The sequence below is a fragment of the Patiria miniata genome, unplaced genomic scaffold (genome assembly GCF_015706575.1).
Source record: "Patiria miniata isolate m_02_andy unplaced genomic scaffold, ASM1570657v1 HiC_scaffold_20, whole genome shotgun sequence".
Classification (NCBI taxonomy): Eukaryota; Metazoa; Echinodermata; class Asteroidea; order Valvatida; family Asterinidae; genus Patiria; species Patiria miniata.
Window position 1 is genome coordinate 21,001,419 of NW_024037059.1, and position 17,062 is coordinate 21,018,480.

Consider the following 17,062-nt stretch of genomic DNA (forward strand, 5'->3'; position numbering starts at 1 on the left):
TTTCTTAACTCAGAATTTGTTTTAATAATTTCATAATTCATTGAAAAACAGGTTGACAAATTCATTTTGACACTTAAGCGCCACATAATTTGTTAGTACATTTTGGTAAAAATAAAATATTTAACTATAATTTATTTTGAATTTTTTTTTTTAATACTTGTACATGATTTAAAAAAAAACTACATGAATGAGTTTTATAGTATACAAATATTGAATGCTTCGAGTGGTGTGGTAAAACAAGCCTCCCGAGGTGATCCATGGACATTCTATTATAGAATGCTCCATGGATCACCGAGGGAGGCTAGTTTTACCTCACCACGAGATAAAGCGTTCAATATTTGTTTCATAACACTTCACCCACAGATTCTGCTTGGTTTAAATATTTTAAATTATTTGAATCTGAACACAGTTGAAATAAACTTCAATTTCAATATAAAATTGGTGGAAAATGTATTTCTCTCTTCCAAACTACCCCTTCACGAAATGTTTGAACCCAACTCTGCGGCGCGATCTCTTTGGAACAAAACGCGTTACGCGCAACGTGCACACCAGCATGCATTTGCACACAAATACCATGCCGTGGATATAGTACTTTGGTTGCTAATGGTATAGTACTTTGGTTGCTACGGGTAAAGTATTTTTGGCCGTGCACAGAAAGATAGCAAAAATAGAAAGTATTATGTGACTCGCTCTCGGCCATTCAAGACACAGAATCTGTGGGTGAGGTGTTATAATTCAAAATATAAAACAAGCAAATGAATGTATTCAAAGGTCATTTTGAAAACCGAGTTTCATTGGAAGAAACTGGAAAGAGCCGCCAGAAAAAATATGAAAATTTGAGGAAGATTTTGTGGATAAAAAGTAGGAAATTTACCCTGTGGGAGGCAACTTTGACGAGAGAAATTTGTGAACGTGTGGCCAGATCTTGTCAGACTCGGTCCCGGTAAATTGCTCCAGTAAGTTCATTTCTCTAAAAGAAAAGGAAACGAGGAAAAAAAAATTGCCTAATTAGTCATCTAAAACTGATATATGGAAAGACAGAGCAATTAAAATATCAACAGAAAATAGAACATACAGGTAAATAGGCAATACAACACAACAGAATGATAGGTAGTACATTTTATACAACACCTGAATAAATCCCTGTCATCTGATTGGTGGGTCACTGTTCAAGTGTCATTAAATTATTCGTCCCAACCCATGGCCCATTCCCCATGGCCCATGTGAAGGAATGGAATACCGCAGGTTTTTTATTTCAAAACATGAAAAATTCAGAATTCTGGCTGCAGTCCGAAAACTGGCATCTCTGTTTACTCGATCGAGTTGTTGACGGAAACGCAAGTATTAAAGTTTTGATATCTTCCCTACCTGAAGAAGTCGGTTACTGGTGTTGTCATTTCCTGGTAAGCCTTTAGCCGTGCCAACACTGTCTCTGGCCTGTCATCGTCTCGCTGAGTGAGTGGCTCACCGGTTACGTCATCTTTACCCTGCAAACAAATAAATACCGGTATCAAATGCTGAACCCAAACATGGCGAGTCATATGGCTTGAGAAACTTAGCCTTGGTCAATGCTCTCGTCGTTATTCGTCCCGTACGCGGTCAATCGTCGGCATATATCCTCACACGCTATGCACATGCATGTAAAATTACAGCGCGAACAGCGACCTCATGCGGCCACTATTTTTATATGCAAATCAGTTGGGGACGATCGAGAGCCTTGGTTCAATCGTCCATGTGAGGTTTTGGGGGTGGTGCTTATTATGTAAATAGCCTTAGCTGACCTTACATGTCGTTTTCTTATTGGTCGATCGTTGCGTGGAAACTTGCATAGTGAAACGTGGCACTGTACATAATCCATACACGTAAACGCACCAATGCACAAAAACTGTGGTTCCTGTCACGTCCGCAAAAGGCGAATAGCTGCAAATAATTTGATGACGTCCGGATTTACCAAGGTGTGATTGGACACTCTACATATTAGCCCCGCCTACACTTATCTGTATTCGCATACGAGGTCGTGCGCTAGAAATCCAGCGCAAAACGAAGAAAAACATAAGCTTTTGCCGACGATTGAACCAAGGCTCGAGATCGTCCTCAACTGATTTGCATAAAAAAATAGTGGCCGCATGAGGTCGCTGTTCGCGCTGTATTTTTACATACATGTGCATAGCGCGTGAGATATGCCGACGATTGATCGCGTACGGGACGAATAACGACGAGAGCATTGACCAAGGCTATGAGAAACTTTGTAAGTAACCCCCCCCCCCAACACACACATCTTCGTAGACACCAGCAATCGTGGATCCCCTATTGTCCCTAATCCTCATTTCTTTGTTTGTACTCAAAACAACAGCTCTCATCGGTTTTGTACTCAAATTTCAATCGAGGACGTTCGGTCAATCGTGGACATATTGTTTGTGCCCTAACCCTTTTGTCCGAGGTCCACATTTGCCGGTGTTTACATGCTCACGTTTGTTTATGGTGTAAATCGAGGATTTTCTATTGTTCCTCTTCCTTTTCCTTTGTTAATATACTTTTTTGCAACAGCTCTCATTGGTTTTGTACACATTTTCTAATCGAGGTCGTCCTCGATCAGGTTCCTGTCCTCAATTCATCGATGATGTTGCATGTGTGTGTCCTCGATTTACACCATACCCACACACATACTCAAACTATTAACACCCCCCCCCCCCCTACCAATCCACTGAAATGAACATTTCAGGAACTCAAACCTTACTTGTTCCTTCGGTGGGTTCCATTCCAAGTTATACACCCTTCCACTGGCTGCATGCACCCATCGTCCCTCCAGTCGACTGACAATGACGTCAAAAGGGACATCGAGGTTGATGACAGTGTCGACTGCCACGTCATCGGCTAAAGCTTTGGCCTGCTCAACGGTGCGTGGAAAACCTGAACGAGGGCGACAATCCCGCAAAACCTTAAAGCTATAGTCCATCATTTGTAATTAGTGCATTTTGTTCGTTTGAAGCAACAAAAGCGTTCAAAATCTAATAAAGGATACTGAGCAACTAACCTGATGAAGTTTCAGCTAAGCTTCAGCTGTACATTCCGAGAAAAACAGCATTCTAAGATCTCAATTTCAAATCAAAAGTTACTGAATCATGTTTTGAATTGTTTTGTAATTGCAGCTATACGCGATGTCGCGCACTGATCCGACGAATTATAGCAACCTCGCGCGCGTGTGCGTCGTGCCAATGCTTGCGCGCGCTTCGCCGAATAACAAAACAAACTACTAATTTAAATGTTCCTACGGTGCGTCTTAAGATGCACCGTTGGAAAGGCCTTCTTTCGTTGATTACTGCAAAATGACAGCTTGCCAGAAAGAATAATTTCACAGGGAGTTTAGTCCCCTTACTATCTTTCAACCAAGTATGTTTTTCAACAATAATTACACCAGTTACTTTTCGGATGGCTGCAAATGATGGACTATAGCTTTAAGGTATTGAAAACATGCAATACAAGAAAATAGACTGGCACCTGAAACAACCAGTCAAACACCGCTTCAGTACTGCATCAATCAACCATGCCAAAAGAATTACAAAAACATGTGGCATAGCCTCAATCCTGCAAAATCTCTCATTTTGAAAAGGAAATTTTGGAGGATGTTTGATATGTAAAGCATTGAATGATAAAACACATTACCATCAAGGAGCCAGTCTGTGGATGATAATCCTTTCAGTTCATCCAGTATTAGGTCCACCATTAACCGGTCTGGTACCAAAGCTCCTCGCTCTATATACTCTTTTGCCTTTAAACCAGCAGCTGCACAAAAACAAGGGGGAAAACATTTGGTTACAATTATGTACCAGGTTTCTGCTTCCAATTGCATGGCAGGGTAGGTAATGTAAGTACAACGTAGATGTACGGAATTTTAGTTTTGGGTCAAATGTAGCCTCATGAACGTGGCTTGTAAACTACGCCACGCTGTTGTGTATTTTTGAACCTGGCGAAATTGTCCCTCTGACTCTCTCCGTTACACACACTGGACGTTATTTTGCCCATGTAATAAGTACTCACATATGAAGCTGTCTTGAAATCTGTTTGTACATCAAAACTTGCATTTGACGAAATTTGAGAAAATTCTGGCCCCGGTTCATGAAGTCCTGCTAGCTGCCACTTTCTCCCAACTGACGCATGCGCATTGCGTTTTATTGTACCGTCCTGTTTCGTATGATTCGACGGCTGTTTACTGTCGCAGCTAAAAGAGACATCGTTTTAGACAAGTTTCAAGTGTTTTCCTCTCTCACCGCACCGCGATGAGCCGAGCAGCCAATCTTCTGCGGGTTTTTTTCGGGGTTGCGACATGAAACAGCCGTCAATCTGTCCAAGCGACAGGAAGCAGACGGGTAGCTCAGAGGGCTCCGATAATTTTGCACGCAAATGACTCGGGTACTCGTCCGGGGTCATTTGTCAGGGTCACTTGTCAGGTTAAAATCTATTTCTACGTCGTATGGGTTTTTATTGATGGCAAATTTCGTCGAAATTACACAGCCTGAACAATCGGACGGGCAAATTTAGATTTCTAGGTGAGTACTCAACATCCATACGGAATTACAATGTATGTATGGCGGATCGATTTCGCTTGGTTCTAAAATACACAACAGCTTGGCGTTGTATACAACGCCACGTTCAAGGGTCTAGTTCGAATGATGATTTGGGTGGCATGGGTGGCTTGTGCGTAAAGCACTCGCCTCTCACCAAGGTGACCACGGTTCGAATCCTGGCTGCGGATCCTGGCCCGGCCGTGGATCACATGTGAGTAGAGTTGTGCGTTGGTTCTCTCCTGTGCCACAAGGATTTTCCTCTGGACCCACCGATTTTCCTCCCTCTGGAAAAATCAAACACTTTCGATCTTAGGCTGTGCTCCATGGTCATATATGGGTCGATGTGGCCGGCAGCCGGCCATAGGCACCTTTACGTGCCATCGGCCCGATCACATTGTAGCCGCTTCCTTTGCAATTCAGCGTCTCAGCTGCCAGTAAGGATGATTAGCCTCCCGAATTATTATTACTAAATAGGCCTACTTATTATTATTCTTAATTTTCGTTTAAATAACAAGCCAAAACTCACCTAGAAAACACTATTTTTTCCTTTATGCAGTGCTAGTCCGACTAACTAGGACTCTACAAATCGCCTCTTTTAACTTTTGGACATGGTCGCGCAACTTCTATCGGCAACCATGTCTCAATGTTAAAAAAGGCGATTCGTATTGTTGATGTACCCTAACGTGGCGCGGCCCCTAACGTGGCGCACTTTGATTTTTTGCCTGTAGCGCCTAGCTAGAGCACAAGTTTTAACTGAAATTTTACAGAAAGTGAAATTTCATCAAGTTATAAACACTTCCGTTCATAAATCGTGAATTTATTTACCCGCTACAAAGTTAAAAGAAAAACTTATTTTGGCGTGATTTTCCAATTTTATTTCCAAGTGCAAAGTGAACCCTTTGAAAATGCCCCGAAAAATAAGAAAATAATTTTGTGACAAACATCTGGCTGGGTATGTAAGTAGAGATAATAATGATTTATCAGAATTATCAAGTTTTCAGAAATTCTTAAATGTTAATTTGGAATTTTCCGAGATTTATTTAAGTGCGCCACGTTAGGGAACACTCCGCAAAATTGTGCCCAATTTCCGGACGCCACCGTTTTTCAATTTCGGCTTAAATTTTATGAAACCGAAATTGTTCACAGAGGTTAAATAGCAAGCATTGATAAGGTAAAAGTACCAGCATTTCACTGCATGAATTTGAGGTTTATCAACAAAGAGGTTTGGCGACACTACACGAGGAAAGTTGGGTAAGCTTCGAAGTGCGCCACGTTAGGGAACACGACTATACTAGTAATATCGCCTTAGCTTTCAACACATGTTCAATCAGGGATCGTTCAATTCACCTGTTTGACTTCGCACCTGTGCCCTGAGCAGGTCGCCGCTAGACAAGTGATTCAGCTTAAAGTCTCTCACGATCCTGGAGGAGATGGTCCCTTTACCGGACCCTGGGGGCCCCATTATGATGGCACGGAACACTTTGCTTATCATGGCGATTAAATGTTGTAATTTAGGCTCAAGTCAGTACAATAATCAATTGACATGATCTACGAAAGGTTTCGTGTACCGTGTAGCCTTGCCAAAACTCTTCGCTCGCACAGCGCCCTCATTGTTGGTTAAGGAATTGGGCAGATGATTGAACATCATGATAATAATGCTCATCTTTTCCTTCTATAAAAATAATTTGTACACGAACTTAACCATTTTCATAAGCAAACAATTAAAAAAAGTACTTTTCCTCGCAGATATCCACAGTTAAAGCAAAGTGACCACTTTAAATTCTTTAATGATAAACTTTTTTGGGTGTCAAAGTGTTTTGTTATGAAGAATACAGAGGGCGCTGTGCAATTTATATAAGTGACCAATCTTACTGGACGTGCGCGATGCTGAAGAACCACTTAATAGCGCACTATCTACCAACAGTTAGGTACTCAGGGCGCTGGACTATTATATATATATTAACCAAAGGTAAATGAAATTAATGAGAAAATGTGAGAACCATTATGTAGAAATTTATAAAGGGTATACAACGTGCTGCGGCACACCCCTTCTCTAAGCTTAGCGATAATGTTACCGGGTTCTTAGACGTGCACATTCCACACAACACCGTGCCCCACGGCCTTACGTCCCCTTCGAAGAACAAGCAATTATGGTAAAGTGCCTTGCTCAAGAGCACAAGGGCCAGGTTCCCTGTCAGGATTCCAACCTATGTATCACGGCCGCACGAGTCAAACACCATAACCATTGGACCACAGCCCCGGCCGCCCACATGAACAACTTTGCCGATCCGAACCAACACAAATATCGCATAACGTCACCTGCCTCTAATATCGATCCGGTCGGATGATTTTTGCGGTTGGTACGAACACTCCCCATCGTTGTTGGGAATTCAGTTGCCCTCAAGCGACGATCGGAAGTGGAGTGATTTTTCTGTCCTCTCCGAGTCTGTGAGCTGGGTTGATCGTCTGACTCTCAAACATCAAGCGCAAGCCAAATTCAGCTCGGATCAGCGGCAGTGCTTACTGTAAGTACCGTAAAAAGTGTTGTATTAGTTTCATCAGATGATTACTTGTTAAAGCCACGTAGGATTATCCAGAAAAGTTCCTTCTGATTTATTTACAGTAACCAGGCTAAAAGTGAATAAAGGTGGCAACAAATATCCTCGATTACTCGATCTGTCTGAAAAAAAAAAGAAAACTACCAATGGAAGGGGTTTCCAAAGAAGCTGTCCCAATCAATTTTCTTCCTATTTTTTTTCTGGACAATAATAATTCTCCGCGATTTTCTTCTAAACCTTTAATGGTATACACTTAAAACTTTGTCCATTATATCAAACCTGCTCCCAAGGTGTACATATTACTCTGATGTCACGATGACGTAATCAGGTATCAAAATTACAAGTGATATAACTCATGAACACAATGAACTATTCATACTTTGGGATAGACCATACCTTGTTTAACATTTTTGATAAACGCAGTCAAAGTCGTCTGACTAGACCTTTCCTTCCGGGGCTAGTTTATATGAATTCAAAATATAGAAATGAGCCTCAAATCAAAACAAACCAAAATTTCTTCCAAGCGGTTGACGGGTGATCATAAAACCTGGTGTGAACTGGGACCTCAATCCGAAGGTGTTATAAATTTTATGGCTTCATCATGACACCATCAGATATCAAAGTAATAGCGATTTAAGGTCAATATAGGAATAATTACTTTGAATTATAACTTTCTAAATGACTGTAGTACCTTTTTACTGTTGGTGATCGGTTTGACAGTGCCTCGGGCAATATATTGGATTCCCAGGCACAAAGCTGTTTGACCTTTACTTCCGGTGTTACCGGAAGTGCAGTTAATAATTGAATATAACTTGATAATGGAAGCAACTTACTACAAACAAACAAATTATGGAAGTGCTTTATAGCTATGTCAAACACAAAAAAATAAACAATTTTAATCAAATTGTCACAATTTTACCAAATTGCACCTAGATATTCTTTACACAACCACAAATGACTTTACAAGGTTTCAGAAACATGACGACATCAGACCGGTGTTAATTGGGGGGAGAATTTGACAATTATCAGGCTGTTTTTTTTTTTAATTCAAATCCATCATTTGATCCGTGTTTAACGATTATGATCTTAGCACCAATAACGATATCCGGTAATGTACAAAACCCTGAAGAAACCTGTAGAGAGGTGACAATGAGAATAACTTTGTGGGGTGCTGTGGTCCAATGGTTACGGTGTTCGACTCGTGTACCGTGGTACATGGGTTCGAATCCTGACCGTGGGAACATGGTTCTTGTGCTCTTGAGCAAGGCACTTTACCATTATTGCTTCGTCCTTCGGATGGGACGTGAAGCCGTGGGTCCCGTGTGTTTGTGTAATGCACGTTAAAGAACACTTATCGCTAAGAGAAGGGGTTTGCCCCGGTGTTTCTGGCAGTGGCTGCAATATGCGCCGCAGCACCTTGTAAACCCTTATAAGGTGCTACATTATGGGTCTCATGTTTCTCATAAACTTTATTTACCTTTCTTTAATAATATACATAATTTCCAGCGCCTTGAGTACCTAATTGTTGGTAGATACGTGCGCTGTATAAGTTATTATTATTATTGTTATTATTATTATTATTTTAGAGGTGGGGGGGGGGGAGGGGAAATCCCAGGATATTCTGGGTAAAACCAAAACTGTAAAACCTATCCACATGTTTTCCGGGCAGGAATCGAATCGGGCGCCGGGCCATAGCAGTAGAACGCGAGGAAAGTAACCACTGCCAAAAAAAGGGAAAATGAAGACAAAAGTACAAAAGTACGGATCGTGAAGGCTCCAAGGACGAGACCGCTTCCTACGCTACTTATAGACAAAGCTGGGGCAAAAAATGGCATTGTCAGAATACTCAACCAAAGAGCAGTGAAATCAACCCGGAAAATTGGCTTTTGTTCAACTTTTCGACTCCAACTTATGATAACAGTCAGTTAATTATGTTTGGGTCAAAGTTCATGTTCCCGAAATCGACGTGGCGCTGCTGGCAACGATAGTTGTGCAGTCCCCCCCCCGGCTCGGCATCAAAGAAAAAATTAACAGAAACAAGTGACAAGTGTTCTTTTTTTCAAGGATAGCAGGCACCAGTCATACTTAAGTGCGCACAACACGGAAGCTCCGACTCGAAAAACAAGAACAATGCATCACGACATAAAAGTTTAAATGAATGGAATTCCTAGCGGCAGCACAGTTCAGTTCACACAACACCTACGTTAAATAGCACGAAGAAGTTTGGCCATATTTTTACAAGTTTTCTGTGGTCTGCTTCCGCAAATTAATACTTATCTGATTGATGTTTATCGTATGAGCCTTTATCTACAGGGTTTCCCAAAAGGTAACCAACAAACAAAGCGAATTGATCAAGCTTTGAACTTAATGACTATAACTATGGTTTCGTCTTGCATGTATGTTTAAAACTAGTGGCTGTAAGCTTTTGATTGATATCTTGGATGTTTTCCTATCATCATGCATCACTGAGATCCATTGTTTTAATTGAAAATGGTTAGTAGAAACTTTCTTGGGACATGTTTAGGTAAAACATACTGAAAACAACCAGACATAAGGCAATATAGCTTTAAGGGATATTTAAGAAAACATGAACAAAACAGGATTGTCATCAATGGGTGCATGATCATTTTTGTGCTGCAGTGCAAGTTACATTTCGGGAAGGACGCGTGAGGGGGGGGGGGACTGGAGAGGATATATTTCCAACTTTTTTTCACTGGGGAAATAGCCATTGCATCACCTTGTTGGGTTTTCCTTCAACCTTTCAACAGCCAAAACGTAAAACGGAGAGCATAAAGTATACAGAAGCTTAAACGTCAGCACTCAACTAGGCCCGGATTAAGTGTTTCGTAGGCCCTAGGCACCAGTGTTCCGAAGAATGGAGAAGGAAGGGGAAAGGAAGAGGGAATAAGAACAAAGTGGAGAATGTAAACAATAAACACCGCTGCTCAAAACTCCGGGAAGCTAAAATCCGTTTCTGAAACCCATGCCAAAAGATTGTACATTCTTACGGTCGTGTCGGCACAAGCTGCCGGGCGAAGTCGCTCCATATACGGGGGTTGACAGCTACAGCTGTGCATATAAAAAAAAAAAATACAAAAAAAAAAAATACAAAAATCCATTATAGGATTTAAAGACCCCCCCCCCTCCAGTCTGGGATCAGGGAACAAGCCTGAACAAGGAATGCGCAAAGGTACTGAGCATGTACGTGCAGTTTTGCGACAATGAAATAAAAACATTATAGCTGGAAGGAATTTTGTATTTTCGAGCAATTTTAAAAATTAATTTCGAACGATTACAGCACAAGCTCTCGGTATAACAAATTAATTATTCTTGCAATTGTCCTCCGATAGAAAATAAAGAAAATAAAACTTTGTTGCGATGGCCAAGTCTTCATTTGTTGACCATCTCTCACAATGCACTAGGAAAAATGAACTCTCCGTGGCAAACTCTTGGTGGCACATGAAACTCCCGAATTGCCGGGACACCACATAATACTGGGACGCTCTTTATGTATACTCGCGCTTACATTTTTAAAAGCTTTTGTACTTCTTTCTCGACATTCCAGCGCTATTGAATACATTTATTTCAGTGCTGGGACGTCCGGAAAATACCTCAAAATCCTCATTAACTTCTCAATAAAAAAGTGGGGGTTGATTCAATAGCCCATCCCCGCGGTCAAAAAGTGTGGGGTATATACCCCTTCCCCACCCCACCCCGGGAATTACGCCCCTGATGACGGCGCATGGAGCCAACGAGCCTGCCACGTCCACTCGCATGGTCTTTTTTTTTCGTGTCCGGGTTGCCATACGCCTTGACTCAAGTCTATGGTCATAAAAATACCTTTCAGATGAACCAAAGCAAATCCATATACCTTTGGCGACTGAACAATCTAAATCGGGGTCGTATTGTGTATAAGTACTGAACAAGCGAGTATAATTTTTACTAACACCTGCACATGTGATACGCCAATCAGCTGCGGTGGAACTATTTTAAAACTGGGGCATCACCAAAACGAGGCATTTGCTCAGAAAAAAGGCACCTACGCGTCGGTGTGAAAAAGGAGAACATTGTGAAACTATTTTAGTTCACATTGCAAGGAAAGCATGTTACCCAGAGCAAAATTTACTACCAACATTGATATACACTTTTAAAAATGTTTGCATTACCTTTTTAAAAGCGTAAGGAGCTATATTATTTCTTTACAGGCCAGTTTTCCATTTTGAGAGGGGCACAATTTTTTAATTGTGAGAGGGGTCATTCGTGTTTTCGAGGAATAGTTTTCCATCTCGAGAAGGTTTATAATCTTGTTAATGCGCAAGGGGTATTTGTGTTTCTGAGGGGCACTTTTGCATTACAAGAGAGGAGATCATTTTTAAACGCGATCATAATGCTTTCATGCGCGTTTGAGGGCAGTTTTGTTTTCATCTCGAGGGGGCATTTTGTGACCTAATGTGGCAAAATGAGGAATGTCCCCCAAAATCATGTTATGAGTAATCAACGCCTGAAGTTGGATACACTAGGAAAATCATGTAATAAGAATCGGAAAATGTCCCTGTCTACAAAAAAAACACTTAATACAAATCTGTGGCTATAGATTAGGCCTAATGGGAGTGAGGGTACAAGGACGGATCCAGAACATACTTTTGTTGGGGGGGGGGGGCTGTACAAATTAGGCCAGGCCAAACTGGTATAGGTCCTAGCTCTAACAGCCTGTTGGCACCAATTCCCGAGGGCGTCATTCGCTTCTCAAAGTGTGGGTGGTCCATGTGTATCTTGATCAGTACTAATTGTGCGAGTGCGAAGCCTAAACGGCGCGGAGTTCGGGGACCGCTTGAGGGACCCTGAAAAAGTTGGATTCTAGGCGCCGTGTGATGTGGTGCGATCTGAGGCAGTTTTTGACGAGTGCAAAAGTTTTAGCACAAGATCATCATTCAAACATTTTTATCGAGTTTGGGGTCATTAAATCAACTGTTCTGAGCTATAGAATCAAATGTACGCTACATTATTTTTTATTCAGGGACGAAAATCGTTGGGGAACGACATCAGTCCCCCCCCCCATTCCCCACCAATCGACGCCCGTGGTCGGTACCGTGCTTCAGAATGACAGACTTTACACGTACATTTTATACGTAGGGCCAATGCATACATGCCCTACAGCGTCAGTTGGTGAAATCGAAAATTCTGAGAGAGACCCAAAACTTTTTTTTTTTAACTTTTCTCTGCGCGCGCGTGTGCGTGTACAACCACTGCCTTGTGGGGTACCGGAACAATGGGAGGTACCCCACAAGGAATGCCCACCGACTTGCGGGGTACCGTTTTGGTACCCCACAAGTTTTTCACGAAAAAGATATATGGATTTTACCCAAAACCTAGGAATTTCCAAGGTGGGTTGATTTGTCGCAAATGGAAGAGTTTTAGAAAAGGGATATTAAGTCCGAATTTAAGCCCAGGAAATTAACCATGGTTAAAATATGACATAAGTGGCATAAGTGTGCGACGTTGCAAAATTTTAGTACACGAGAACAAAGGAAGTACCCCATTTCTATGCCTATGTAAGCGTGGGTGTGTGTGAGAGAGTAGGCCTATGTGGTTTATGCAAACTGTGGTATTTTTTTGTGGGCCCTCCCCCAAGTTTTGGTAGGCCCCACATTTTTCGTAGGCCCCAATTTTTTCGTAGGCCCCAACATTTTTCGTAGGCCCTAGGCTATTGGGTAATCCGGGTAATAGCTTTCGTGGCGAATTTAAAATAAATCAGACCCCAGTACACAACACTATGTGTTTTCTATAGCGATCGCGGTGCGGCGACCCGCATTTAATCCCGCAATGCACTGCGGTAAACACTGCGTGACGTAATTAGTACAGATGGTTATGTAGATGTACAAGTACAGTTAATTTACGTTTGGGTCATAACGTCACAGTTTTGGTTTCCGAATTCGATGTTGCTCTGCCGGCAACGATAAATGTACAGCTCACCCCTCTTCTCCCCCTCCGCGGTTCGGTATCCAAAAAAACAAAAACAAATTCACTCACGGAAAGGAATGCGTTCTTTTTTTACGGAGGGCAGTCATGTCACTGTTAACTGCAAACACCACGGAAGCTTCGATTCGGATAAAAAACAACTGCACAATGCATTAGGCCATAAAAGCCACACACAGAAAGCTTTTGAAGTTAAAAGAGTGGAATTCTCAGTGGCAACACAGTTCAGTGCACATAACACGTATACATACGTTAAATGGCAAGAATTTTAAAGAATTTTCTGTCCGCTTCCGCATATTAATAATCATCTGATTGACGTTTACCCGGGAAAGTTCTGTCAGTAAATTGGCGACGGGGGTTTCCCCCATAGCGACCACAGTGACGTGTATCATCACCCATCTGTCAGTGAATGAAACAAAGACACGTTCGGCATGGAAGATGTCGGTAAATGCTACGAGATATATCGAGGCTTAAACATGCATTTTCCATTTATATGTCAAAGTTTGCCCTTGTTATCATAATAGTCCAGCTCACTGTGAGCCAGAATCTGAAATCATCGAAGATTTTGAGGGCTTAGGTATGAGCTCAGTCTAGCACGCACTGCGGGGACCAGCCTCGTTCTTAGTATCATCACTGTATACCCAGTGGCGTAGCCACCGGGGGGCGTGGGGGCGGGGGCGGGCCCCCCATGAAACCTTGTCGACCCCCCCCCCCCAGTCGCCCCCCACTGAGATTTTGACTTTCTAAAAAAATTATCATTGATCTACATGACGCCATGGGCGTCAATCCTGGGGAGGACAGGGGACATGTCCCCCCCCCCCCACTTTTTGAAGGGTGGGGGACACAATATCAAATGTCCCCCCCCCCCCCCCCGATTTTTGAACTCGTGTCTCATTTACAGGGCCCTATTATGTACTACAATGTATCTTTTTCTTAGAAAATATTGGTTAAAGTGGTCAGAAATTGCCTCAGATAGCACCACAGAGCATTTAGAATCCAAAATTTAAGCGGGCCCCGAACCCCACGCCTAAAGCTCAGAATTCTGGTAGCTGATTGAATGACTCCAACCTGGAAAACAATGTTCAAAAAATTGTCTTATGCCTTTAGCTGAGAAAACCTCGAAAATTATGTTTAAATTATTTTCTTTTGTGCTAAGATAATTATTGGTTAAAGTGGTAAGAAATTGCCTCAGATCACACCACAGAGCATCGAGAATCCAAATTTTTTTCGGGGCCCTTAAGCGGGCCCCGAACCCCACGCCTATAGCTCAGAATACCGATATTCAATGACTCCAACCTCGAAAACGATGTTCAAATAATTATCTTTTGCTAAGAAAATATTAGTTAAAGCATGGAGGAAAGTGGTAAGAAATTGCTTCAGATCACACCACAGAACATCTAGAATCATTTTTTTTCCGGGGCCCTTCAGCGGGCCCCGAACCCCACGCCGTAAGGGCTTCGCGCTTGCATCAGTTCTGATCAAGGTATGTCCGCCCCCCCCCCACTTTTGAGAAGCGATTGACGCCCCTGCATGACGCCCCCCATGAAATGTTCCAGCCCCCCCCCCCCCAGCGCCCCCCCCCCCCCCCCCACTGAAAAATTCCTGGCTACGCCACTGTGTATACCTGAGTGTTTACTTCTTTTAGCGACAGATTTGGTGCCGCGCTTAGGTTATCCACAGTGGTTGCTTGGAGGCAATTTTGAATTCCATGTTTAAACTGACGCACTAATCTAACTATGTGACACAAATTGGGAAAATTCCGACACAAAAGGGGCCTCTCGCTTCGCCCACTTTGCGTAGTAGGCAGGCCAACTCGTGAGCGATCAGGAGTTTCCCCGACGCTAATTTAAAAGAAAGTGCAAACCAAGTGAAGCCACACCAAGTTTGGAAAACAGGAACTAGTCCAGGGTTGTTAAATCTTTCGTAAGTTCCGTGAGGTGTGCGCTAAACTGTAAACTGCCATCGTTTCATCGATGACAATAACTTCCTCTTTCTAAACTTAAGGTTTTTTTATCCTGGATCACCCGACTTTGTTTGATGTTTTAAAATAAATTGCCTCAGTTCCGTGTAATATGCGCTGAACTGTGTAAGCTGCGTGCACCCGCTGAAACGAACAGTTTTCTTTCCATGCATAAACTTTCTGATTTTTTAAATGGGTGTTTGTGCCCCTTTTGATCTAGCTCCCGGATTTCTTTTGATGAAGCTTCCGTGTTGTGTGCGCTTAACTGTGGCGGGTGCATATTTATGACTATAATCTGAAATCGTTCATCTCTTTTCTCTATCGAATTCTCTGACCCGGTACCCAGTGAACGAAATAATGCATTGTCATGGCGACAGTTGCGATAATGGCCCAAAACGGGCTCGCGCGATACCACTGACCTCGCCGGAGGCAGGTATTTATCCAGGTTTTCGGGATTATCCTCATTATGCTGGTCACGCAGCCAATATTCCAATGGAGCACGGTACCATACCAAAAATGTATCATTCTATACGAAATTACATGGCTCTACATTGTATAGACACCCGACAGACACCTATATTGTCTCTAGTATAAAAAAAAAAAGAAGAAGAAAAAGGGAGAAAGAAAATGCGTTGACCGACCTGCGTTCCAAATCTACCCCATTTGATTGCCGATTTTACAAAGTTTATCCGCTCACCAAACTTACACACCATTGCTGGACATTAAATCTCACTGAGACTTGGAAGTCCACTCTCGACTTCTAAAACTTGTTCCTTGTATTGGTGCTGACGGAGTCTATATAGCAGCAGCGGATCTCTTATGAGATGCTGTATCTTCATGACTCTTATTTTGATAACAACTCCACCAAAAGCTTAGTTCGGGCGGTCTATTCTTGACGTGGGTCTTATTGTTCTCGCGCTCGAACGGCGAGAACACGACCTACGAACACTGCACTCGAAACAGGATCACACACCACCTTCTCGTCGGGATTTTTCTTGAACAATATACCCATGTCGAGAACAGACCGCCCGAACTCGGCCTATATACCTATCAGGTTTATTCAGGAATATGTTCGTCTCAATTGAGGGCGCACTATAGAAACATCTCCTTAAATTTGGCCTAACGTGAGTATTGAGACTTGAGAGCTCTGTGTAGCTAGAGAGCCCTCACGCAAAATCGCTGCAATACGCTATGCATGGATTGAACGATATCGGTTGGGAAAGAAGAACCACGCTGTTGTGAATCGATTCAATAAAATTGTATTCGCTGTGGAACCACCTCCATTGGCTTGCCTCATCATCTTGTTTAATACCGGTACATGCTGACAATTTTCCTTAACAATGGAGAATTGAGATTTGTGCAGATTTAATCTGCCATATTCCCAAGTCGAATACGAGTACCAGTTATAAGGCAGACTTGTATGACTCGTGACTGGGACTCGATTGAGTCCGACTCGAGTCCCATTTTCCGTGACTCAGACTCGGACGCTGCGGACTCGGACTTAGACTCGGACTCGACCCGCGTGAATCGTGAGTAAACCAAAATTACCAAAAATCATTTATCTTTTTTTAAACACTATAATTACAAATTTTTTTTAAGTCTATTCTCTGTGTTGCAGAAGAAAATAACGCACTGCCCGATGTGCAGCGCGATTTACATTGTTTCCGATATTCATCGCACAATGTATAGATTTGGGGAATCAATGTATAGAAACACGCGTTCACATTGTCTTGATACTGCGTATAAAAATTATGCTAGTTTGGAGTAGCGTTCGCCGGTGCCAGATTATCCTTTCCCGGTAGACACTGCATGCAGTGTCTTGCCTTATAAGACACGTAGGCCTATGTTATACATGCATTTGCAGTTCATTAGATTAGAGAAAAGCTGTGAAAAAAAGGAAACATCTACACTGTGATGTTTAAGGCCAAACAAAAAAATAAGTCGGTCTCTGGTCAGCGCGCGCGTCGATTTTAATCATGCCCGTTGATCTTTTTTTTTCTCCA

At 42.4% G+C, this 17,062-nt stretch overlaps 1 protein-coding gene across 1 annotated transcript; it reads right to left on the minus strand.

The window, feature by feature from the left end:
- Positions 1-641: 641 nt before the first annotated feature.
- On the minus strand, positions 642-6,086 carry LOC119729118 (GTP:AMP phosphotransferase AK3, mitochondrial-like). The gene is made up of 5 exons (XM_038201632.1): positions 5,913-6,086; positions 3,664-3,783; positions 2,738-2,910; positions 1,369-1,487; positions 642-970 (listed from the first exon to the last, which is right to left on the minus strand). The coding sequence occupies exons 1-5, from the start codon at positions 6,055-6,057 to the stop codon at positions 871-873; spliced, it is 657 nt and encodes a 218-aa protein (XP_038057560.1). The 5' UTR covers positions 6,058-6,086; the 3' UTR covers positions 642-870.
- Between the last annotated feature and the right edge of the window lie 10,976 nt (positions 6,087-17,062).